A 24,974-nucleotide genomic window follows, 5' to 3' on the forward strand; every position below is an offset into this window, starting at 1 on the left:
TTGATCTCTCCCTTGACACTGACGAGTCTTCCAGATCCTGCTGCTGCATAACATCCCCACAGCATGACGCTGCCACCACTATGCTTCACTGTAGAGATGGCATCAAGCAGGTTCCCTTTCTAAACATTACATTTGGCATTCATGCAAAAAAAAGTTCAATTTGTTTAATCAGGCCAGAGGCTGTAGTTTCTCTACTCTGGCCTGGAGTCCTTCTGGTGGCCTATAGACAATTCCTTGGACTTCATGGCTTGGTTTGTGCTCTCACATGCACTCTTAACTATGAGACTTTACACATTAGGTTCCATAGCTAACACTGCCAAATCATGTCCAATCAACTGAATTTACCAAAGGTGGCCTCTGAACAAGCTGTAGAAACATCTGATAGGTGATCAGTGCACACAGGATGCACCTGAGCTCAAATGTGAGTGTTATGGAAAAGGCTGTTAATACTTCTGTGCATGTTTCCTGTTTTGGTTTTTAAATAAATTTGCAAGAATTCCATGCAATTTGTTTTCACTTTGTCAGTATGGGGTATTGTGTAAATAAGGCTGTAACAGAACAAAATGTGGAAGAAGTGAATGCTTCCTGGATGCACTGAATATCAGTAAACACAAAAATACAGTGCCTCCTTGCACACAAAGTGGAGCCTTGAATGTAAAACAGTCTGCAAATATGAAATCTGCAGAGTACTTCCAACAGGCTGAACTGATTAAACAGAGAACATGGTGGTGCAGCAGTTTACTGCACTGCAAGGTTTAAGCAACGATGACAGCAAAAGCAGGCAGGTGTAATCATAAGCACATGTCAGTGAAACTTTTGTGGTACGGCCAAGGCTTTATGCACAAACATTTTAGAGTTCAGATAATACTTTTTTCTGCCTACAAGGAAAGGCTGAATGAAAATGAGAAGAGATAGAATAACAGGACAGTGTGGCAAATAAACAAATACAATGTGCAATCAGCTATGCAAACATATTCTTTCTCGCAATCTAACACCGACTTCGACTCACCCTATCTTTGTCATCCACCACATCGCACAGCATATCATCCTGGTCCAAAATACCACCATCGCCATGTTCCAACCTGTTCACCTGAACCCAGTAGCTGGGGTCCTAGGAGAGGAGAAAAAAAAAGGAGTTAAAGTATAATCTGTGTAAAGAGATCACCTCGATTTGTACCATATACAATCAGGATTTGTAGCATTATGTACGTAAAGCCATATATATTATAATAGGATTCCCAAACCAAATGAATTAGGAGCTTGCGACTGTAGCAATCAGCTGATCTGATCACCATGTGGTTCATATCATGATCCAGTCAGCTGGCACACAGGAGCTCTGACATAGTTATGGATTGACATCATGATAGCGGTTATGAAATATTATAATCCCCTGCTGGATGGCCTGCAAACTAAGCATATGGCTCACATAATTTTTCATGTCGATGTAGAAAAGGGAATGCATGTGATTGACAAGGATCATCCACCCTCTTCCCAGTCAATGAATAAATAAAAAACATTGCCCTTGTTTGCATATTTTAAAATATTTTTGCAGGATATCAGTATGCAAACAAAGAACCCGATAAAACAGCACGGTTTATATCTATAATCCTGCTTTTTTGTTTTTGTTGTTTTTCCTTTTCTTCCCTTTGTCCTGTCTGAGAGTATGAGTCAGAATTGTTGTCTGAAAGCCCCAAAAGTGGAGCATTACAGCCTTCACTATAACTGTGCACTTGACAGTCAGATAGCATTCATTAGCATTTTTATTTTGGGTTATTACAACCTAACGGACAACACCGGGAGATGGGAAGGAAGGAAGAAAGAAAGAAAGGAAGGAAGGAAGGAAGGAAGGAAGGAAGAAAGAAAGAAAGAAAGGAAGGAAGGAAGGAACGAAAGAACGAAAGAAAGAAAGAGTTTAAAAAAAAGTAACCAATAATACAAGATATTTTTAGATCCAGCAGCAGCACAAGATAGTGTACCTGTGGGTACACAGGTGTGTGAGCGTTCCTAAGGTCTCTCCAGTGTCTATCAGTGGGTGTGTGGAGCCACAACCCCGCACCCCAGGACCTGAAGCAGGCATGGAGGAGACTCAGGGCCCAGTCCTCCAGAGGCCCTCCAGGGCATGAGAGCCGCAAGCAGACCACGGCAGGGACAACCGCGGCCCCCACTCAAAGAAAAGTAATACTAACCTCAGATTATTCCTAACTATTAATATTATTATGCCTTTTTCAAATGCAGACCACTTCTCCTGCACTATTCACTGCATCAGAAGAATTATAGAAGCAGTTAAGTCGAGAACATGGACTAAATTTCAAGCTGGATGAAAAATTGTATATTTATAATGTTTCTATTTTAAGTTTTTTTCAGTCCAAAGTAAAACTAATACCTAAAAGAGAAGGAACACATGTTCTTTCAGCTTTCTTTTCAACTAGTAAAAAACTGCTGTTTCATTATGCTCCATAATTTAATGAAATACAACATCTGTGCAGACAGCATTGATAGAAATACAGAAGATTTGGTGTTTGGCAGCTCCACCATCCTCTAAAACTACAATCATCAAAACATGAAATGAGGGAAAATGTTTTGGAAGAATGGTGAAACGTGCATTTGCTCTGAGAGACTTCCAGACGCGTGGAGAAACAACGCCAGGGTGCACTGAAGCCGTTTTGGTGCCACGTGTTGGGCAGGCACCTTAGATTTATGTTAGCTTTAGCTTTAACTGCCAAGCTTTTGCTAGCTAGGCAGATGTCTCAAGAAGAACTCAGTTACTGCACTACTTGATTTTGACCTTGATTCAGCAGTTTTAATAATTATTATGCATTCCTATGGTTTTTGGCAATTTAAAACTTGGCAAATGTAGTTACCTCATTTTGTCTGTACAGCACTGTGTAGGCTGACATGGAAACAAGCTATGTAAAACAGCTTCACTTGACATGACTGTGGGTTTGTGTACAAACAACCTCATGGAAGATTTCATGTTTATCTGTACTGGTTTAGCTTACTTTGAAATCAAAAGCTTTGTCTTCTTCGATCCGTGTCACCCTCCCACATTTTGGCTTTGCCCAGTTCATAGCCTCCAAGCACTGGAGCATGATAGCTCAGCCAGTCAGGAGGGTAAGGAGAAACCACAGAGCTCAGTGATCGTTCTTCCTCCTTCGCTACGTTATGAAAGAATCTTCTAACTCTTTTGTCTGGATTTTGTTCTCACCATTTCCTTCTCTCCGCTTCCCCACTTATGCATTCCCTCCAAACTGAGCTGTCTTAAGGACTGTGGTTAAATGCCTTCATGCACATCCTTGTTGTACTGAGCTCTAGTGCGGTACACCAGGGAAAATGGTCCAAATCGTGAGGGGAATGACTGTGTGGTATTTTTCCTTCCTTTTGAGGTTATTAAAAGGGAAAAGATGGCGAGTTCATCGAGTTGCTTCCAGATGACAAGACAAAAATATGTGAAGGCTTCAGAAGATAGTTGCTATTTTATTAATGGCCAACACAATAAAATCAGTTAGCCATTACAGAAAGCAAATATAAATGTATATATGGACTGTGTTTAAAATTAACAATAAAAGCAATTACAAAACACAAACTTACTGCCAGCATTACAGAGCAATAAAGAAAAAATGTTGAAATGTTGTCATGCTGCTCCAGACTTGTTGCTCAGATGAGATTATGGGGAACAAACATAATTCTGAGAGAAGCTCAGCCGCACAACTTAATTCCAGAAATACTCTGAAGTGATGAGGAAAAAACTGAGTCAGACAAACAATTCAGATTTTCCTTACAGTTACACTCCAGCCTTGCATCACTGTTCTTTGGTTCATCAGAGCCACATCTCTTAATCTGTGTTTTAAAAACTGTTTGGTGTAAATACTTCGATCTCAGCTAAACTCCAGCTATGACATGGCCTCACTGCTTACCTACATGTAAGCAGTGAGCAGCTCTTAAGAAGACACGGCTGGTCATGTTAACCGTTCAGCTCACGAAAAACACAACTAAATGGTGAAATCCCCTGTTTAACCTACTTCTTAGTATTACTTCTCTTCTTTCGTTCTGCAGCCCTGCGCCACAGCTGAGAATATACAGCACCGCATTAGCAACTTGAGCGTGGTACTGACATATTTGGATTTAAACACCCTGTTATTTTTCCTTTAATGATGTCTGACAGTGTCAACGATCTGTCATGCCACTGAGCTTTTCGTGAGCCTTCCCTTAAACGCCATCACTTATACTTAAGATTTTCTGTGTTCTCTTTTTACCTCAAAGGGAAAAACAAACAGTTACTTAAAGTGTAAAGACTGGTATGCAGTAAACTGGTATGCCATCATGGGCCTTCTGTAAGCAAACCACTAGCAATCCACTATGTACTTGAGCAAAGCAGTTTTATTATGTATATCCCATTTAAAAACATATGGGCTCGATCAGATTTTGAACTAGAGACCAGTACTTTTGGACTGCGGACAATCAGAAGGAGCAGGACCTTCTACAAAGAAAGCATTGTGAGCAAAGTAACAACAGTAACAACAGCTAAGGAGGATATCCACGCTCAGCAGTCGGCATCAGCTCATTTTGTTACCATGCTCGCTGCAGCTTAATCAGCATGTCATCTCAGACTCGCTCTAGCATTATGTGATAACATTGTTATTCTGTTTCATTATATATTTTTCAGTACACATTTTTGTGTACTTAGGCAAAGGTGAGAGTTAGAGGACCTAATCCATTTGCCAAATAGGTTCAGGAACTCCTTCCATCCAGAAGCAGACAGAATCTTTGTATCTCGAACTATGCAAAGCAACGTTGTTCACATATTCATTTGACTTTAGAGAAATTTAATGGGTCAAAAGAACAAAATCCATACCTGCAAAAGCACAACCACAATATGAAAACGTTGGGAAGCAGTGAAAAAAAAAACAGAATGCAGTACGCATCACTGCGAAGAAACAACTACTACTGCTACTAATTAGGTTCACTGGCAACAAATCAGTAACATGATATGATAGAAAAAAGGAGGCAGAGATTTTCAGAAATTTAAAATAAGTGTCCACAAATTGGCAAACAATTATCATATGATGTTCATTAACGTAAAATTGTGAAAACTTTGAATATCTCATCAGATACAGTTCATAACATCAACATCTGAAAATATGGAGGTGCATTACTGCCTATGGTTGCTTATCTTGAAAGGCACCATCAATCCTAAAAGGTATAAGCAGTTTTAGGAGAACATATCCTCCTGCTCAGATGTCTTTATCTGAGAAGGCCTGCATATTTCTGCAAGACAATCCAAATCCCTTTATTGCATCTAGTACAACAGCATGCCTTCATAGTAGATGAGTGCCAGTCCTAGAGTGGCCTATCTGCAGCCCAGACCTTCAACCCAATGAAAATATTTGGCACGTCATAAAATAAAGAATACAACAGAGAAAGACTCGGGCCTGTTAAGCAGCTAAATTCTCTATACAATCAGAATCTCTCCCAAAAGGTAACTGGTCTTCCCGGTTCCCAAACATTTACATACTGTTGTTAAAGGCGGTAAGCTTTCTATAACTTTCAGTCACAGGGTGATTGCACAGTTCATCTGGTGAGAAACAAACTCTTTCCAAATAATGATGGTCCGGGTTAGACTGACTGTAATCACTCTCAGATAGATTGGCAAAGGTTTGCCACCCAATTCAGAAACACAGACGGGCTGCCAAGAGTACCAACATGTTGCAATCAACCCAAGTCAGTCTGCACCAATTAGCAAAGTTCTTCTGCAACAAATCTCTTTGCAATAGGTGATCTGACTCAACTGGTTGTATTCGAGTTATGTTTGCATATCAGTACAAGGCTGGTGAGCACCTACGTCATCAGTTAAATTGCCATCCTGCAGTTTTTTTGTGGATGACTTTCTGAATTCCTGTTTCACATCCATGAGGTTCTGGGCGGATTCTGAACCTAAGTAGTCAATGTGAATCTCGGTTTTGCAACAGACAGCAGCATGTTTGTTATTTCCACCAATTTATCACAGTTAATCACCATATTATCTCCAACAGATTGGATGTAATTACCAACTTGACCTCATTCAATCACAAACTGATAGCAGACTAGATTGCAAGTTCATTGCCCAGTCGCAGTAACTTCACTTTTGCCTCTGTGTCCAACCTCTGTTCTCCTTTTGAAATCTGAGGCATGTATGTCAACAAAAAGCACCGTGAAAAATGCAAACAGGTAAGGTTATTATTAACTTGTAGAAACCTGTGTATCATGTGTTGAATGGTTGCAAGTTACATCACTGTCTTGGGAAGTGTGACGTCTTTTTTCCAGTGTTGCACAGTCTGAGGTTGAAGACAAAAGGCTTCAAGGGTACACGTAAGTCATGAACAAACGAACCTGAAGCCCTTCACTGTGCTTCATCATTTTATAACAGAACTAGGATTATGATGCACATAATTTGATAGTCTGTGGGATCACCAGGTCACACTGAAACCACAAGATGCCAGATGAGACTCATAAATATGACACCTGACAGGTATTTCAACATACTGCAAACACTTGGGAACACCAGGCATTGCTGGCATTATTGTATTACAGTAATACTATCGCCTAATGTTTAAATGTTTCCTCAGTAAGTCTCTAAATTACTGTCACTAGAGTCAAGAACCCGTGAAAAGGAAGTTACACTACAGAATGAGAAGAACCATGAACTTTCTTTAGGTAGCACTGCCAAAACCAACATTTGGGGAAAGCACAGGGTATTCAGTTTCACTTTAATGATACAATGTAGCAAAGTAAGTATAACGAAAAATAGGCCCGACCTGCTAATCAACTTTCATAAGAACAACAGGATTTAAACATGATCCCTGTTTTGTCGAAGAGGAGACTCCAAGGTTTAAAATACTTTTTTTATACTTAGGTAAAAAAAAAACAACAAGTTACAAATAGTAAGAAAATTTATTTTGATCGATTTCTTGTAACAAGGCTTCTTGGCAATAAAACTCGTTACTGACCAAGATTTATAGGCCCATTATACTTATTTTGTAATTGTGGGTTATTTTGTAATTCTCATCTTTCAAAAACCACCTGAATTTGTCAAAATGGTAAAATCCAGGCAAAGTTGATTTTTTTCCTGTTTTGAATGCCTTAAGCTACCATGATACACCAAATATTCCTGTTTGAAGTTTGTCTCTAGCCAAAACGGAAGTCTGATCACTCCTGATGCTGGTCACTAGCTTGGTCATACACTGCTGTGGGATGGCACCCCATTCTGTAACCAGCATTTGCTCGAGTAAGCCAGTGTGGTTGTGTTGGTCACTCTGGCACGAACGGCACGCTCAAGCTGATCTGTGTTCACTGAGATTGAGGTCAAGACAGGCAACTCCATCTTCTCCACTCGAAATTCTGGAGGTAGCATTGATGAACCTTGCTCTGTGGGTAGGGATGGGTACCGGTATCCGGTGCCATCATGGCACCGGTTCTGACATAAACGGTAGTAACCAGACTGAAAAGCAGCGCACATTTCGGTGCTTTATTTCGGTGCTTTTTTTCCCGAGCTGTGATACACTTTAGATTCTAGCCAATCATTTTACGTTTCCGAGGATAGTAGGCGGGTCCAGGTACATACTTTCTTTTAGAACAGAGCTACAGATTAAAATGCTCAAGGCAAAGCGGTCAAAAGTCTGGCTGTACTTCACAGCAAAAGATGCAAACTCAGCAGCCTGCAACAAGTGCTTTAAGGTGATACTGTGACACTGTCAAAGGAGGTAACACCTCAAATCCAATGAAACACCTGGCGACGCATAGCATTTTTTTAAAGCCGAGAAATGCGCTGTATTTGATAGCTTGCTGCGAGACCTCACACCATGCACATCTACTGCGGGTGTGGTGCCTGTTATCGGACCCGGAGTTTGCAACATCCCCCACAAACCCGAAGAGTAGAGTCCTGGCCCCTAGCCCTGCCAGTGTAGCAGAAATGATGACGGATGATGATGCAGCAGCAGCCGTTCTTCTCTGGGCGAGTAGCTTAATGTTGTTCGTGTGTAATTTACGTTCAGTAGGCTAACCACGTTATTAAATTAATGCATGTAAGGTGAACTAGCAAACATCATCATAGCTACATGCGGCTGTCTTCTTGTTTGATGGCAGATACTCCCTTCACCCTGGCCAAAAAGGCTAAAATGACCAAAGAAAAAGTGGAAAACAGCTAAACATGAGAGGTTTTTAGACAAAATTGGTGTTTTTTCCATTGTTTAAGCACTGCTTCCAGCCAAGAATGATACCATATATGCCCTATAGCTGCAGAAAAGGCTAACATTGTTATCTTTTTACAAAAAAACAGTTAAACATGAGAGGTTTTTGGACAATGTGTGTGTTCTCCATTCTTTAAGCACCGGTTTGAGCACCGTTTAAGCACCGGCACAGTTTCAAAAGTACCGGTTTGGCACCGGTATCGGATAAAACCTAAACGATGCCCATCCCTATCTGTGGGTGTAAGCCGTGTCATCTTGGAGGATAGCGTTCACTCCCAGATTGCAGAAATATGGGATTGCCACTGATTGCGGAATCTCATCAGGATAACTTTCTGCATTGAAATCGCCTCCAGTGATGACAAGCCTTCCCATGAAGGAAATACCGCCACACACCACCACACTGCCTCCATCAAAAGCTGTTACCCTATTAGTGCACCAATCAGCAAAGCGTTCTCTGTGCATTCTCATGGGCAGAATTGAGAATAAGTGATAATCAGGGCCCAATCTGGCACCTGATTATCAGCACCTGGGGTATCAGAAGCTCAAAACAAATCAAAAGAAGAAAAAGCAGTTTGGCAACCCACACACTCAACTTTGCTGCTCAGCTAACGTAGCCAAATTTAAGGGGAAATAAACAGACTTTCAAATTGTTAAAACAAAGAAATAATCAACCAAACACAATTTTGCTTAATTTTTGTGCTTTAATCAGATGTCAACACATGAATATTGCATTGGGCGCCTGTCCCAGTGCCCTGATTAACCACTTTTGAACTTTATTCACCCACATTCTGAATGGGTGACATGCCGCCACCCTACTCCGATCAGATATCTCCTTCTGAGATTCAGCCTAAAAAGGTGAGAGACAGAAAACACAGAGGCTGTTTGTTGTCTGTGTCACAAGCACACACACCCCCACACACTTGTGACATAAGTCCAGACAATAGCTTTCTTCACCCCTCTATCTGTGTCTTTGTGCTGAAGTGAATTGCCTGTTCCTGTCAAAGACCACACAAAGACTTGTGCCCTGGAGGAAGCTCGTGGTGAAGGAGGGTGGGAAAGAAGGAGCATGTGCCTGTGTGTGTTTTATGAGTGCTACATTAGCTCCTGGAAGTGTTCCTATTCCCACAGGGGGAAATGTCACCGTCTAAATGGGCTTCTCAAATATCCTGGCCAACAGTAGGACCTTGTAGCGCAACAATAGCACATCTGACTCCAGCCCAGAAGGTTGAGTGCTCAAATCACATTGTGGTAAGAGGTTTTTGAAGTCAGCCACCATCAGTTCACGTTAGCCACACAAAATAAGCTTAGAAAGTAGGATAGCTCTGTACGCCACAACTCCAGAAATGCAAACAACACTTTAATTACTTTGCATTGGGGAATGTGGAGCATTTGGGGAAGATCCCTCACAGGCGGCAGAAGTATGATGTTGCTTTTTCACAAACCACAAACAGCCAGAGTTTACGGGACAAATGAAATGTGACCGTGCGTCTTATCTGCTAAAGATGGCATCTGCTGTGTAAACTGAGAAAGTGAGTGAGATGTGATGAAAGTATGCAAGCAGCTGCCAAAAAGAGGAGTCACAGAAAAGAACAACAGTGCGTTCATTATCTTATCACAGTTCTGCAGGTGCCGTTCAAACACAAATCGCTCTGCAGCAACATTATTCACTCTGATCTTTGTCTTTATATTAAGTCCATGATTCAACTACGGTTGTAGTGAAGGCTTTGACGAAGCTGTGCAGAAGGGCTGGCCATAAGAGATCTGCTCTATGAATCATGATTCTCCAAACAGATACAGTAAGGGAAACGTCACAAATGCTGAATTTGTAAAGTTAGCTCATTTCCAAAGAAATGAACACCAGGTTTGTGCACATCTCAGGAGGGCTTCTGGCTGACTCTTCTCTAAATCCTTTAGGTTAGCTTCAGAAGGTCTGGAGACTGACAAGGCTACTCAGTGACCTTAATGTGCTTCTTTTTCAGCCAATCCTTTGTTGCCTTGGCAGTATGTTTCGTGTCTTCAGTGTTTTGGCTGATGGAAAGAGAGAAGGAGGTTCTCATTCAAGGTTTTACAGCAGCGGTCCCCAACCTTTTTTGCGCCACGGACCGGTTTATGCCCGACAATATTTTCACGGACCGGCCTTTAAGGTGTCGCGGATAAATACAACAAAATAAAACTAGTACCGGTACCGAAAAAAATTAAATTTATTCATAACACACGTGAAAAGACCAAGGAAAACCGAGTAAACGATAAAAACGATAACAAAATAACGCTGAAAACCGATAAAAACCCTGAAAACTATACATTTCACACCTGAGCCTCAACTCTCGCGGCCCGGTACCAAACGACTCACGGACCGGTTCGTGGTGGACAAGCTCACTGCTTGTCCACCACGCTGTCTTCTGATGTCGACGTGTATCCAAGTTTGATGCTAAGTTGTGTCATAGTCAGTCATGTCTGTTTGTGGAGTAGGAAACTTTCATTTCAATATAGCGCCTGCATGACTCCTTCAACAAAACAGACCACATGCCAAATTCTGATTCTTCACAAATTGAGCAGGGATACAACATTTGACTAATAAGACTTCAGCTAATGAAGTGTGCTCGTGCAAATCTGTTTGTCTGCCATGCTGAGCCATTAATTTGTGCTTGGCATTAGACTAGTCCAGAAGAAAGAGCCTATAGCTTAAAAAAATCCTCAAATCTTACTACACCTTTGGAATTTGTGTGTAATATATTTTATGGTTGTTTTTGACCTAGTTTTTGACGATAAAAACGATATCTAAAGAAGAGAATAATAATCATAAAATATGCAGGCCAAATATGACCCTGAGGCAGATGAACACTTCGGTGAAAAGAAAACTGTAAACATGAAGCAGTCTTTGTACGAGTAAAGGAAGGAAGGCAGGTCGAGTTTCCATTTGGTTGGTTTATCTGGGAAGGTTACCGTAAGCACTCCGTGGGGTCAATTTGGAGATAAAAACATCTTTAGCTGTATTCAGGCTTATTTTAGCCACAACGGCCCCTTGGCTATTACATCATAGGAAGTGGTTACACATTTCAGGCACACATTAACCTGACTCTGTCATGCTGCAAGTCATTTATGAACAATGGAGTTAACAGCACTTTGTTTTTGTTTTGTTTTTTAAAGGGATGAGCATCGTATAAAAACATATTTCTCACCAAAAAACTCAGGAATTCATTAAAAGATAATGACACATTCCCCACCCTTTCACTCTCTGACCAAAGGGCTTATAGTCTATAAGCGTTAGGCAGTGACCTCTGACCTCTGGGGTACAGACCTCCCTTTGAATCACTAAATGAGCCTAATGGTTCAACCTCTCAACCTCTAGCTCTTACAGTTTGGGCTCTGTAGCACAATAACTGCTGTGATTTAGAGTTAGCATGCTTTCCCGAGTGACTAAGAAACATTACTGTCACACTTTCTGCTTCTCTTGCACACACACAGACACACAGACACACACATCTCCTCAGCTGCTTATCTTTCCCTGACCTTTAACTGTTTCTGTCACGATAAAGTAAAGCAAATGCAGAATAAAAGATACAGAACAGTAATGGGATACTGTCATGACTTAGTCGCATGTAGTGCATGGGTGTGTATTTGGGGGGGAATCAAAGGTATTTCCAGAGGTGCTTAGTATCTTCGTTTCTGTGCATTTCCCTTTATTCTATAGCCTGGAATGCCTTTTTATCATTAACATGTCCTTGTCTGTAATGAAGGCTGAGAAGTGGGTGTGTCGATGCTGAAACACGCCTCAAAGGACGCCGTTGAAGAATGTGCTCAAATGAAAAGCTAACACAATCCTTACATAAGGTTCATCAACACCAAACATGCTAAGATTACTGATACAGGGAATAAATGTGGATTCCTGTCACTTCTATTAAGGTGTGTAATCATCCTCATGTGCAAACTAACAGATATTTTTGGCAGCTCTGCAGTCCATGTTGTCCAGTCAGAATTTCCCTGTGGAGCTGACACTGTTAAATCACACAGGGCTTAAATACTGGGTGTTTACGAAAGCATTCTTCAACTCGAATCGACTCGCTGGTTAATTTGGCTGGCTGTCATTATACTTGAGGGGGGAGGGGGGTTGGTTTTCCAGTTTAGTTCAGCAGGTTTGTTTCGGTTTACTAAAATAGACCGAACAGGGCATAACAATTGCCTCCAAGAGGAAAATTGCAGCGTTAAAACTGTAGCTACCTACAGCCTGTCTGTGCGGAAGAAGACTCCAGTCGGATAAATAACTAGCGCTCTGATGGAAGTCTTACTCTGGTATTCCTCTGAGACAAAGTCACCTACAAGGTCTGTGCATTATTGATGTCGGCTTCCAGAGTACAATGCAGAGAGAAATATGATAACCCAATGTCCACGTGCAAGGAGACCTGAACAGTCTGGAGTCCTGCTGCAAAGTATTATTCAAACCACCGTATCCAGCATGACTCAGAGAACTCAAAATGAACGAAATGACTTGAAGTACTTTCATTGTATAATTAAGGTTTAAGGGATATTCACGTATACATTTTAGGGAGTTCCAGACATGATAATTCCAAAACGTTCATAAAAGTTTCTTTTATGTAACATTGTTTCCTAAAGTATTTATTGCACTCCACCCAGATGCAGCAAGAAGAAGGAGAGGGTTGGCTATCCACAGAGACACAAACAAACAGGAGGGGTGAGCTTTTGTTTGAATGCCTGTTTAAGTAACACTTAGAGTTGTGCATTGGTTAAAGTCAAACATCAGGAGAACAAAAAGAAAGAGAGAAGAAGATGATGCTCAGTAGTTACGCATGTCTGACAATTTTCTAAATACAACTTTACACTAAAAAACAAAAAGACCACATTAAGCTTAAATGAAACTACATAGCAGGTTACACACAGAGTACAAGTGCATTTAAGAAGTGTAACGCCTAGTTGCTCAAGCAACTTTCATTTAAACTGAACAAATTTCATTTTAAAATATTCTCTTCAACATGAGTTCTTTGACCGGATCTGCTGAAAAGCATAAACAGCATGATTGATGTCTTTGACTAAACAGTTTTTCTGCTCTGCACTGAAAGATTGTCGGCACTAATGTTATATTGAGGCAAACTCTGCAGCCTAGTGACACAGAAAGCCTCCATGTACATGTGTGCACGTGTACTACTATCATCAGTTCTCTAGTCTCATATTGTAGTTGTGGAGAAGAAAGGAACCAGAAAAAAATATCCTACTGCACCTTTAAGTCAAAAGCCTGGCCATTATTTAGTCAAATGACACCTGCTCTTTCTGATTAGTCTGTTTGGATAAACCTCTGCAGCCTCCCTCTCTGTGTGATTTGCTTGAGTAGGGGGTTTGTGATCCCTAAGCCTTGTTTCTCCAGGACTACAACTGCATCCCATCACCCCTTTTAAGTGCAACGTGGAAAGCTGAGCATCTGGTCTGCATAAAAAAGCAGGTCGGGGTGTGTGTGTGTGTGTGTCTGTGCAGATCAGACATGCTGCCTCATGGCTCAGCATGAGCTGAAACTGCCGCTGTGAAGGTTTCACCAACAAATAAAAAAAGGCAAATGTGAAGATCCGATTGTGCAGCTTAATAATTGTACCCAATTATCATCAATAATAAAAGTCCATTTTCAGACGGGCTGTGGCAGTGTTTGAGAAGCAGGACGGTGGTTTAATGACAGAACATCGATTCATTTGAGGGACTTTTTTTAAACCAGTCCTATGACTGTAAAAAAGTAGCTTAGGAAGGTTAGGGCTTCATTAGTGAACAGGAAGCAATTTGAATGTAATATCTGATGAATAAGAAAAGCTCAACTGTCATAAACACCAACCTTTTATTCGTTGAGAAAGACAATACATGAGTGTGCGCTTAAAAGCTAACATGTCGGCTCGCATCAGCACGTCACATTTTTACTGGCATGTTTATTAGCGGTCTGTCTGGCAGGTAGCGTGATAGGGCAGCTAGCAAGTTTCAGCCCATCTGAGAGAGGGCTTATTAGCAACGCACGTGGACATACCTTACACACGACATACCTTACCCATGACTTGGCAAGAGACAAAATCTGTCTAACATCTATCATAACACAAACATGAACATTTTATCTTTTGACTTTTAAAACATTTGATTGCATATAAACTGTTATACAGAATATGGTTAAATAATACCTGCTGGTTTTAAACCTAAAGTAGGGATTTAGCATTACCACCTACTTTTAAAGTGAATGGTAATGCCACTACCCAGCAAACATGCCCATTTGGGTCCACAGTGGGTAGTTGTGGATGAACTGTCAGGCTTTGTGGTCAGGGCAAACCCACACTTACCCCATGTGATCCCCAAGAGCATGTACCCACACAGGGCCCACAGCAGGTTTATTCTTTGGGGCCCCTATATGAGTTTTCACAGTGAGCTATTCCAATGCACATTGGACCTAGCAGTTTTGTGGGTAACCCACTGTGGGTTGCCCATAGAAAATCCATGTGGAGCTCATGTAGTATAGCCAATGAAGAGCCCATAACAAATTTGGCCTTTTGGGTCCCATTGAGCAGTAGTCCCCAACCCCCGGGGCCACAGACCGGTAGCGGTGCGTGAGTCGTTTGGTACCAGGCCGCAAGAGTTTAGGCTCAGGTGTGAAATTGATGGTTTTCAGGGATTTTTTTGGTTTTTTGTGTTATTTTTTTATTGTTTTTATTGTTAACACGGTTTCCCTGGGTCTTTTCCCACTGAGAAGATGACTGAATCAAAACATCAGTAAGATTAAAGTTAAACTGCATCTTATCTATATACTGCAAAACAACAATTTTCTGGTCCACATTTCATACCAGCTGGTGGGGGTAATGCACTATGGGCCACATGTGGACCCTGTAATATGGGCGCTGGGTGGGCACGTCACTGTGGGCCCTGGTACCAACGTGAAATATGGTGCACTTCCAGGTCCCAGTAGGGGACCAGAGCCCTGGGGGAGATGTGTCATGCAGGCCATCTGCTCAGTCTTGGATTGAGAGCAGTTCCAGTCACATTTGGTGCAGATGTGAAATACTAATTATTGATTATGCATCTTCAGAGTTTCATTTTCTTTACATACTCTACAAGGTTCAGACATCAACAGAAAAAGATGCTTCATACATGAAAGTTAATTGAAATAAAGCAATTCCATTTTCAACTAGCAAAGCAAAGACTAAAGCTGGCAAGTTTCTACTAAAACAATGTCAAATACTGGCCAAAGAAATCCCTCTGAAGGTACACGAGTCAGGGCATTCCCTGCAAATCCAGGTCTGCTGTTTTAGTACAATTCGTTGAACACTCTTCGTCTACTTATAGAAACAGCAGTCAGCATAATTTTGGCGCACTTTTGTTTATTATGTTCTAAGACCAGAGGTTTTGCTCACCAGATGGGACGTCTATACGCGCCAAGAGAAACACAGAGCACAGGGTGAATCACCGAGAACAGACAACCCGCAGCGGCGATGTCACGGCACACACAGCTCTTTCACAGCCGGCAGATGTGGAGCACAGAGAGTAGTGTTTTCAAAGATTTGTGTCTATGTGGCTAAAGAAGGAGGTGCCTTGTATCTAAATGTAGAACAAACATCATTATGTGCCACTTATTGCGTAGTATTTAAGAGTTCAGAACTCGTAGTGTCAAACTGCGGCTCACAGCTACCTACAGCAGTTGTGGAAACAAGAGTTTAACAGGGTGCAGGCAGCCCATACGGGGGAATAGTCATTGTATCCATGTATCAAGTTTCTGAATGCAAAATAAGACTGTAATCTGCATTTCATATGATTTTTAGAGAAGAAAATATGACTAGCAACCAGTCTGGCACACACACTTCACAATTCACCCCCCTCCCAAAAAAAGGATCGGTTTATTGAGTATGTCAAAATCTCAGTCGGTTCAAGAACAACATATGTAGATCAAACATTAAAATCCCTGGCATGTGAAGGCCAGCAGGAGGGAGAGGCAGCTCTTTGGTCTTACATATTGAAACAAGCCACACAAGCCACATCTGTACTGCAATTGCTGGGCACAAAATTAGCTAAATTAGGTAAAGACCCTGCAATAATAGACACAAAACCCCAACAACCCCCTACGAGCAAGCAGTTAGTGACAGTGGAAAGGAAGTTTTAACCCTAATAGTTAAAAGTAGAGAGAGTGTCTGTCTCTCAAATCCAAACTGGGAGCTGTTCCACAGTAGAGGGGCCCAAAAGCTGAAGGCTCTGCCTCCCATTCCACTTTTAAAAATACCCTAGGAACCACAAGCAACCTAAGAAGGATGTGCTCTGGTTGGGGTGAGGTGTTTAATAAAAGATGGATCCTGATTATTTAAGATGTATGTGCGGAGGGGGATTTTAAATTCACAGGGAGCCAACGAAGAGAAGTCAGTATGGGAGAAATATGCTCTCTGCTTGTAGTTCCTCTCAGTATCCTAACTGGAACATTTCAGATCAAACGAAGGCTTTTCAGGGAGTTTTTAGAACAAACTGATAATAATGACTTGCAACAGTCCAGCCTAGAAGTAAGAAGTACATTTCCTCAAGCATAATTTTCTGCTTCATGTTCATAAAAAATTTAAATAAACCAATATTTGAATATATCTGAGGTCGGCCAATATCATCTCAGAAAATAAAAGCTCTCCAACAGACAGCTCTGGCTCTAAGATGTTTAGGGACATGTTTTCCCCTAAACTAAAACGACTATTTATTCAGCATCTTCTATCAGTGCAATTGAAAATATATTATTTCGAATGAAGCATCTACCAAAGACGGTGTGGAAAATCCCCCAGATTTTAATACAAACATTTTAACCAGTTGAAGTTTCATTTATTCAAACACAAACTGCTTTTTTATTTTTTTTAATCGAATTGTCAGAAACAACAGGAAACTGCAGAGACATGCACACAGTAAAGACAGATCATTGTGCTTACATGTATAATCCCCCCCCCCCCCCCCCAAAAAAAAAAAAAACCCTTTCTGAGCATGAAAATTCCTGTTAATATAAACAAAGCCCAAGCTGCAGTATTTTAACACAATAAAATGCATTTATTCAACAGCAACACAGTAGCTTCAGACACAGGAAAAAGGGCAAAGACAGAGAAAGCTCATGAAAAGCACTTTCTAAAGGATCACTGTGGCAAACACCCAAAGTACACATCTGACAGTCTGAGCTATAGAGAGTACACAGTATAGCAAAACACCAAAATCCAGAAGAAGTTAACAAAGAACCAAAGAGCTGCCTAAAGAGAAAAAGGAAAAAGAAAATCCAGATGTGTTTATGGGTTTGTAAGGAGCAGGGCTTCAAGTATTCTTGTACATTCTATTAATGTCCTGCCAGTTGTCAAACAAAGCTCTTTAATAGTGTGCATTTGTGGTCGATAAAAAGTGACTGATTGGACCAAAACAAACAAAGAAAGGTGGAAGTTGTGTGTGTTTGTCATAGTTATAAGCCTGAAAGTAAGTAGTGTAAGTTTAAGAAAGACTAAAAGAAAAAAAACATGCCGGAAACTTTTAAAAGAAACCGATTTATAGTAGGAGCTAATGCAGGCGAGCAACGAAGAAAGAAAGAAGCTTATAGATTTTCTGAGGACATGAACTCATATCAGTTAATATAAGGCTACGTTCACACTGCAGGCAAAAGCGCATCAAATCCGATTTTTTTGACCCTATGCGACCCATACAGTGTGAACGGCACAAATCCGATATTTTCAAATCCGATCTGGGTCACTTTCGTATGTGGTACTGAATCCAATACATATGCGATGTTTCAGAAAGCGACTGCTGTGTGAACGGTCAAGTCGCATTAAATCCGTCTTTTACGTCACTGACACAAGACAGACGCCGATTATCAGCGCTGATAAGACATCGCGAACGCTTCCTGGCCATCCAGTGAAACTGCTGGGAAGACAACATTGGAGAAACATTAACATTTTATTTGTACTGTATAATCTGCAGATTCTGACAGAAATCTGCAACTATCCTTTGAAGCACCGCTCCTCTCTAACAGCAATAAGGATAATTATTAGGTTATTTACATTATTATGTAGATTAAAAAAAATAACTTAAAGCAAAAATTGGGAAACGTGAAGTCCGAAGTCTTTATATTAAGGGCCATCAGTCAAACAATACTGTTTGCTCTGGGTCTAAACAGAGCGCGTTGTGTGTGACGTCTTATTTTGCGCATGCGGGCCGCTTTGAGCGTTCACACTAGAGCGCGTTTGCTGTCGCATTTTATTTGTAGTGTGAACGAGCAGACAAAAAAATCGGATTTAATCAAAAAATCGGAATTGAGCATTAAGACCTGCAGTGTGAACGTAGCCTTAATGACAAAAACCATCGACTGTGACTGAGATATTGCTTTTACCTGAGCCTCATTTCTTTTCATACGGGCAGAACACATTATGTAAAGTCTACAGAGCAGTACATTATTAGGACAGTCATGACGTCTTGAACTGGACATATTTTGAAATCATTTTTCTAAATGAATGAAATCAAGCCAAAGCATCACAGACAAGCAGGGAAATTATCCAGAATTTCAGGATTTTGAAAGATTCAAACTCCAGTAAGTGATGGAAGATTTGTACTTTGCAGTTGGGGGACTCTCACTGACGGGGCACAGGAAGCAGGCAACACAAAGGAAAGGCACTCGAGGCTGAAAAGAGGTAACATCAGTCAGACATAGGAGAGAAAGTGAGAAGGCAGAAAGGAAACAGATCAAGGACAGAGGAAGCGTTCAATAGTTCAGATGGACAGAAAAGCACACGAGAGGTGGAAAAGAGGTTAAGTAGACTGCATGAACCTTGAAATAAAATGGGTTACATATCCGATGTGCAGGGTGTTATGTTGAAACATGGGAGCTTCATGCTTCTGCCGTAGTTTCAGACTGAAAGCTGTAGCTCTTTCATTAATCATGAGTTTTGCCTCTTTGGCTAGGAGCAACGGCTTGGCGTTTTTATGAAAACAAACACACCCATACAGTGTGAAACCCCACTCAAACTTCCCCTGCAGAGAAAATTGCACCAACTAGCTGATGCGATGTTCAATCCAAAGTCAAACTGACAGAGGTAAGAGGTTCTGAAAAATGTGCGGTGATGTGTTTGCAGCGGTAGCTTCAAAAGGCGGGATGATCATACTGTGGTGAGGTTAGTGCAAAGAAGCATCTGCAGAGATCAAAGCTGCACACCAGGGTTTTAACATGACTAAGCTCCTCTCTTTTATCCAATGCATTTAAAGGACGATGGACTTGCCTGACTAATACCGAACACTATCAGCACGTCCATTGATGTGATACAATACTTACTGTTTTCACTTTTTAAAGAATAAAAACCACGAAACACTCGTCTGCTACAGTGTTGGCCATTGTGGTGTGATAATGAATGCTTCTATTTCTGTTGTAAACATTAAGCAGTGTTTTGCTTGTTTTGCATCTTTCATTATTTGCATCCAAACAAAAGCTTACTTAGCACATGCACTCAGTGTTGGGAAGGTTACTTTTAAAATGTATTCCATTACAGAATACAAAATACATGCCCCAAAATGTATTCTGTAACGTATTCCGTTACGTTACTCAATGAGAGTAACGTATTCTGAATACTTTGGATTACTTAATATATTATCATGCTGTTTACAACTACATGAATGTACTATTGCTGTGATTTATTACTGTTACTGAACGTCCGCGGCTCCGAACCGTAGTAAAGGGACCTCTGGCTAATACGGTGGGTTCTGTGTCGGGCTCGTAGCCGAAAACTAGCTTTACTTTGTTGTCTGGGTCAACTTTGCTAGCGAGAGACAGAGAGAGGCGTTGAAAGGCTGCTCCAACGGAACTTATTGTTTTTGGAGGAAAACACGAACACGGTGTACAGTCGAGTCTTAATAGCTTACTTACAGCTGGGCTCGTCAGGCTCTCTTCTTGGCTGCAGTGGTTATTATTATATTTACATGCTTCCAGCTCCCGTTTTTGCTCGATGACAGCTCGTACTTTTCCTTTTTCTCCCTCCCTCGCTCACAGACACATAACGTGTATGGCAGTCCATTCTCCCTGCAGCACGGACTACACTGCCTATGATGCTACATTCTTTAGAGCTATACCTGTAGCATTCTGCCTATTAGCTTAGCACAACAACAACAAAAAGGCCTCTCTCACCCAGGAAACACGCAGAGAGCGAGCGTCACCCTGTAACCATGGCAACCGTAACGCTGCCGCCTGGAACAGCAGAACGTAGCTGTCAAACAAAACCCAAACATGCCTGACCCACGACAATATGAAACAGGGAAGTACCGCCGTGTAATCCATTTATTTCAACAAAGTAACTGTATTCTAAATACCACCTTTTTAAACGGTAACTGTAACGGAATACAGTTACTCATATTTTGTATTTTAAATACGTAACGGCGGTACATGTATTCCGTTACTCTCCAACACTGCATGCACTTTTGCATTGCATCTATGTCACTTTGATGATGCCTACCATACAGTCTTCACTGCTTTATACAGAAAGAGATAACTTTATACAGAACGTATTCACGTTTAAAGAGATATTGTTGTACTTTCCATATATTCGATTTTGTTTTCTTTGTTCTGTTTTTTAAACCTACTTTAAGATATTTGTAGTGCAGCAAAGTGTAAAATAAGTTTTGGATCACAAGTTTATTTTGTTTTTGAGAACAGTTACTAGATACTCATTCACACCGACACTAGGATATGTATTTAAAGTGTTATAAGCTGTTCCTGTAATGTGCATAACAAAAACATAATAAAATCCATGTTGCCAATACAAACAAAGGCAGAACATTTTAATCACTGTTTTAAAGTCAGAAGACATTTGATGAAAGTGATCTTATTTGGCCTTGAAGAAGAGGTCAGAGGTTCAAAATAACATGACATCCGGATTATCATTCCCTCTATAAAGAGCTCTATATAGCATTATTATCTATGGACCCTGAAGGAGAGGTCAGAAGTCAAATGTGACAAACTTTAAATCTTTATACTTTAAATCTATATGTTGACAATACACAGCACAGCATCATCGTTTCTAAGGCTTTTTGTCCGTTTTTAACCAATTAACCATTAAGTTGACCTTGAAGACCTTGGTGGACCTAAGACGAATTTTAATTGTTAACATGATCCCACTCGACAACTTTTATCAGAATTCATCTCAACCTTTTGAGCTGTTTGTGTTGACAGACTGTATTGCACGCACCCAAACGCTACCAAAAACATAGCCTGCTTGATGGAGGCAATTAAGTTCTAATCCTGACAAATCTGCAACAGAGCCAACATCTCACGAATTCCCAATCCAATCCGGTTTCACTTTCTTTCGGCGTGTGAACATACGACACCAGATGAACGCAGTCCACTTCTGTATTTTCATGTATCAAGGCTAAGAGGAAACAAACATGGCTGCTCAACCGTTTTTCTGTTCACTGTCTTCAAAGCTTGGCAGCGTGAGCAGCATTTAAAGCCGAAGGCTCACGGAGACACTTGGCTCACAGAAACTATCAGCACTCCCCTAGTGCTGTTGTGTAAAACTAGTTATCATGTTATCGATACTAAGTTAAGTTTCCTGTTTTGTTAGCAGTCAGGGTAATTGTACCTCAGCACTAGAATGCAGTCTGAAGGCTGCTCTTCAGATTCACGACATCCAACAAACGTCCAACATCCACAAAACACATTTTTGTGTAGGAGCAAGTATGCATGCATATGTTGTCAGCAAAGGTCCTGGCTTCCTACTCAAAAGCCAATAGCTGTCAACACAAAGAAATGAAATCTTTCCTCTGCCCAAACTCTGTGTAACAAAGTGTTTCAAAGAAGTAGTAGTAGAGGGAAATCCCTAACCTTAAAAACACAATGTGCCACCCTTTTTTCTCTACCTTATAATTTTCTGATTTTCCCATGTTACCATTCTCCTGGCAACAGACATCTTCCAGACATAAGCGTAACTACATTATGCTTAACTTTTAGGACACGCAACCACAACCAATGAAGTGCCTGTGGAGAGCGAAGCATAACGAGGGAGTGTGCATGGGAATCAGTACAGTGCAGAAATGGGTTCGATCGTGGTGCCACAGGAGCAGAAGCTGGAAAATAATAAGTACATTATATAAATAATAAATAAGCAGAAAGAAATGAAGCTCTGAACAATAGAGAGCGTGTCATGTCTCAACTATCACGCCACTGCTCCTCCTTCCTTTTTACTACCTAGTCTGTCTCTCTCGTCTAATTTCTTCAGTCTCCTAATAGACTAAATGTGCCCTCTTCAAACCCTGTTCTTGCACCACTTTATTATCATGTCTCAGCACGATCCACCATTATCTGTTTTGCTTTTATCTCTTCCAATGTCTGATGTGTTCTCAACTTAAAATCAGATAATGAGCATGAACTGGAACATTAACTGCATCGTGTAATTCATCATGATTACTTGGATGTTGTGCAAGTAGCCAACTCTTGAAAGGAAAACTTTTTGACTGTGAACCGCGACAAAAATGAAAGATGTGAGAAAGAAATGAGGAGAGAGAGAAAAAACCAAACAAAAAGGCAAAGCGTGGAGAAGGCAGCACACACAAGGAAAGGGAACAGGAAGAGTGTAAAAGGAGGACAAAGGAAAAGAGAAAGGTAGTGGTAAGAAAAGAAGACAAGAGGATGGAAAGGGAGGAGAAGCAGTTGAGAGGGAACAAAGGAGATGCTGAGAGAAAGCACTCCGGGCTTTGCCTTCAAGGTTAAATCTAATGAGCTACGTGTTTATCGATGAAAGACTTGAGGACACAATTACGTTGGGGAATGTAGAAATGTTCACACGCGTAGACACAAATGCAGAGCGCCCATCAACTCGAGGTAATCCGAAGACTTGCAGATACTTAAAACAAGACTGTACCTCAAATTAACCTCAACACATCTCATTCTCTTGGCGTTTCCATGACAACGGGGTGTCATTTAGCTAAAGATGACCCCAAACCAACTCAAAACTTCACACTCGAAGATCACCGATTTTTCCAAATAGGCCATGATTTTTTTTTCCTGTAGCTAGTTTCCCTTCATTTTATTCAACTGTCAGTTCATATTTTTCTCCTACCGTCGTATTGTCTCTGTGTGTAAGGATGGGCGCCAGCCAACCAGCCAACCAGCCAACTTTGAACCACATCATAGTTGGCACAGTCTGCGATGTGAAAGGTGATGCAAGTGGTGCTGCATCTCTGTCTGGGATTGACTGCAACTCCTTTGCTCCTCCTCCACCCAGTGCTTTCACTGAAGCTGCGCTCATTAATGTCCAGAGTGATGGAGGACACCGCCATCAATCTTGCTTAGGACCACCACAGTTGAAGGCTTGGTGTTAGAGAAGAGCCACTGGTGGGGGTGAAATTGCATTGTTTTGGCCTGACTGTAGAGCACATGTGCATCTCTGATTGGTGGCAGTAAAGGTGAAGGGCGCAGGGCTAAAACGATGGAACAATCAGTGCAGATACCATAAACAACACTGATCCACAAGGTGAGATCCAGGTAGCATTCAATAAAGCAAAGTATTTTTTACTGCCTTTTTCTCTCTGAGTGATTTCTGATCAGGACTTCAAATTTAAAATCTTAAAATAAGCTAGCAATAGCACAGGACTGATGCAGTGTAAAAAAGTCCATCGCTGTTATAAACATCAACATATAGGCAAAGCTTTTAAGCTCACATAGATTTTTCTTAGTTTTAGCCCAAAAAAAAAAACAAACCCAAAAAACAAAAAATAGACAAGTATCAACCAGAATATGCAGGTTGGAATTTTTCTTGGGAAAACTGCAGATGAGAGATCCTCGTTTACAAAGCGGTGGGTTGCTGGGAAATCTGTTTGGTTGACAGTGAGAAACTGGCTAAACCAGATCATTCACTTAACCCTCACAACACATACACAACAACACACGTACGCACACTCGACTCTCTCTAGGATGTCATCAACACATGCCGGAGTAAAAACAAACATTAATTTGTAAGAAAGAGTTTCACTGAGGTTATAGCCTTACTATAAAACAGCATTCAAATTCAGTAGCACACAAATGTGTTAGAAACACAAACAAGCCAGAGGCCTTGTTCTGTCAGTTATACACCACTTAGCAAACCCTCAGGTGTAACGTGATCTAAGATACCCAACACCTACTGCCAGTCAGCCTCCTCCTGGGGTTGTGTACAGTCGCTGCCTTTAATAGCAACGAGGAGGGAGAAACGCCAACGAGATCTCCAGGAAAGAGACGAAAGAAATCAATAAATGGAAACTAAAAGCATACTTGACAGTTTTTGATTGCATATTTAAGTCATGAATGTTGATTAAAGTGAAAAAATGTTACCACAGCACAACTAGATCACCATTTTAATAGAGACAAATTCAAAACCTTATTGACCTCATAGACGTTTTTAGAATTCAGAAGCAGCACTCCTACAACTCTCTGCAGTAGCCGTCCTCCCACTCGATTTCTCTTCAACTGTAGCGTTTTTGGAGAATGTGAGGATCTGTTTGCAGACAGCGGATGCTATTTGTAGGCTGTCTCCTTCCCTCAGATGATTACTGATCCCTAATCACAGGGTGTGAGTCCGTTGGCCTGTCAGTGGGAACATAGCATGCTCCTAGCCTGACAACCCGGACAAGCCGAAACTCATCTGTTATCAGTGTACGACAACACAATCAGGATCTTTAGTGTCTTTCCTACTCATTGTTGACATGAGTCAGCGTCCTACAGAAACATCCTTCAGTTATCATAAATAAGCTCAACACTAGATTTTCCCT

The 24,974-nt window shown here is 41.1% G+C and overlaps 1 protein-coding gene across 1 annotated transcript in view; it reads right to left on the minus strand.

The window, feature by feature from the left end:
* The window catches only part of LOC102796224 (partitioning defective 3 homolog), a 381,329-nt gene that overhangs the window by 340,809 nt on the left and 15,546 nt on the right, over positions 1-24,974 (minus strand). The window contains exon 2 of the mRNA XM_087845929.1: positions 1,010-1,111. Coding sequence (XP_087702055.1) covers positions 1,010-1,111 — 102 coding nt within the window. The remainder of the gene's footprint in view (positions 1-1,009; positions 1,112-24,974) is intronic.

This window comes from Neolamprologus brichardi, chromosome 9 (genome assembly GCF_056152115.1).
Source record: "Neolamprologus brichardi isolate AB-2024 chromosome 9, ASM5615211v1, whole genome shotgun sequence".
In the NCBI taxonomy this organism is placed as follows: domain Eukaryota; kingdom Metazoa; phylum Chordata; class Actinopteri; order Cichliformes; family Cichlidae; genus Neolamprologus; species Neolamprologus brichardi.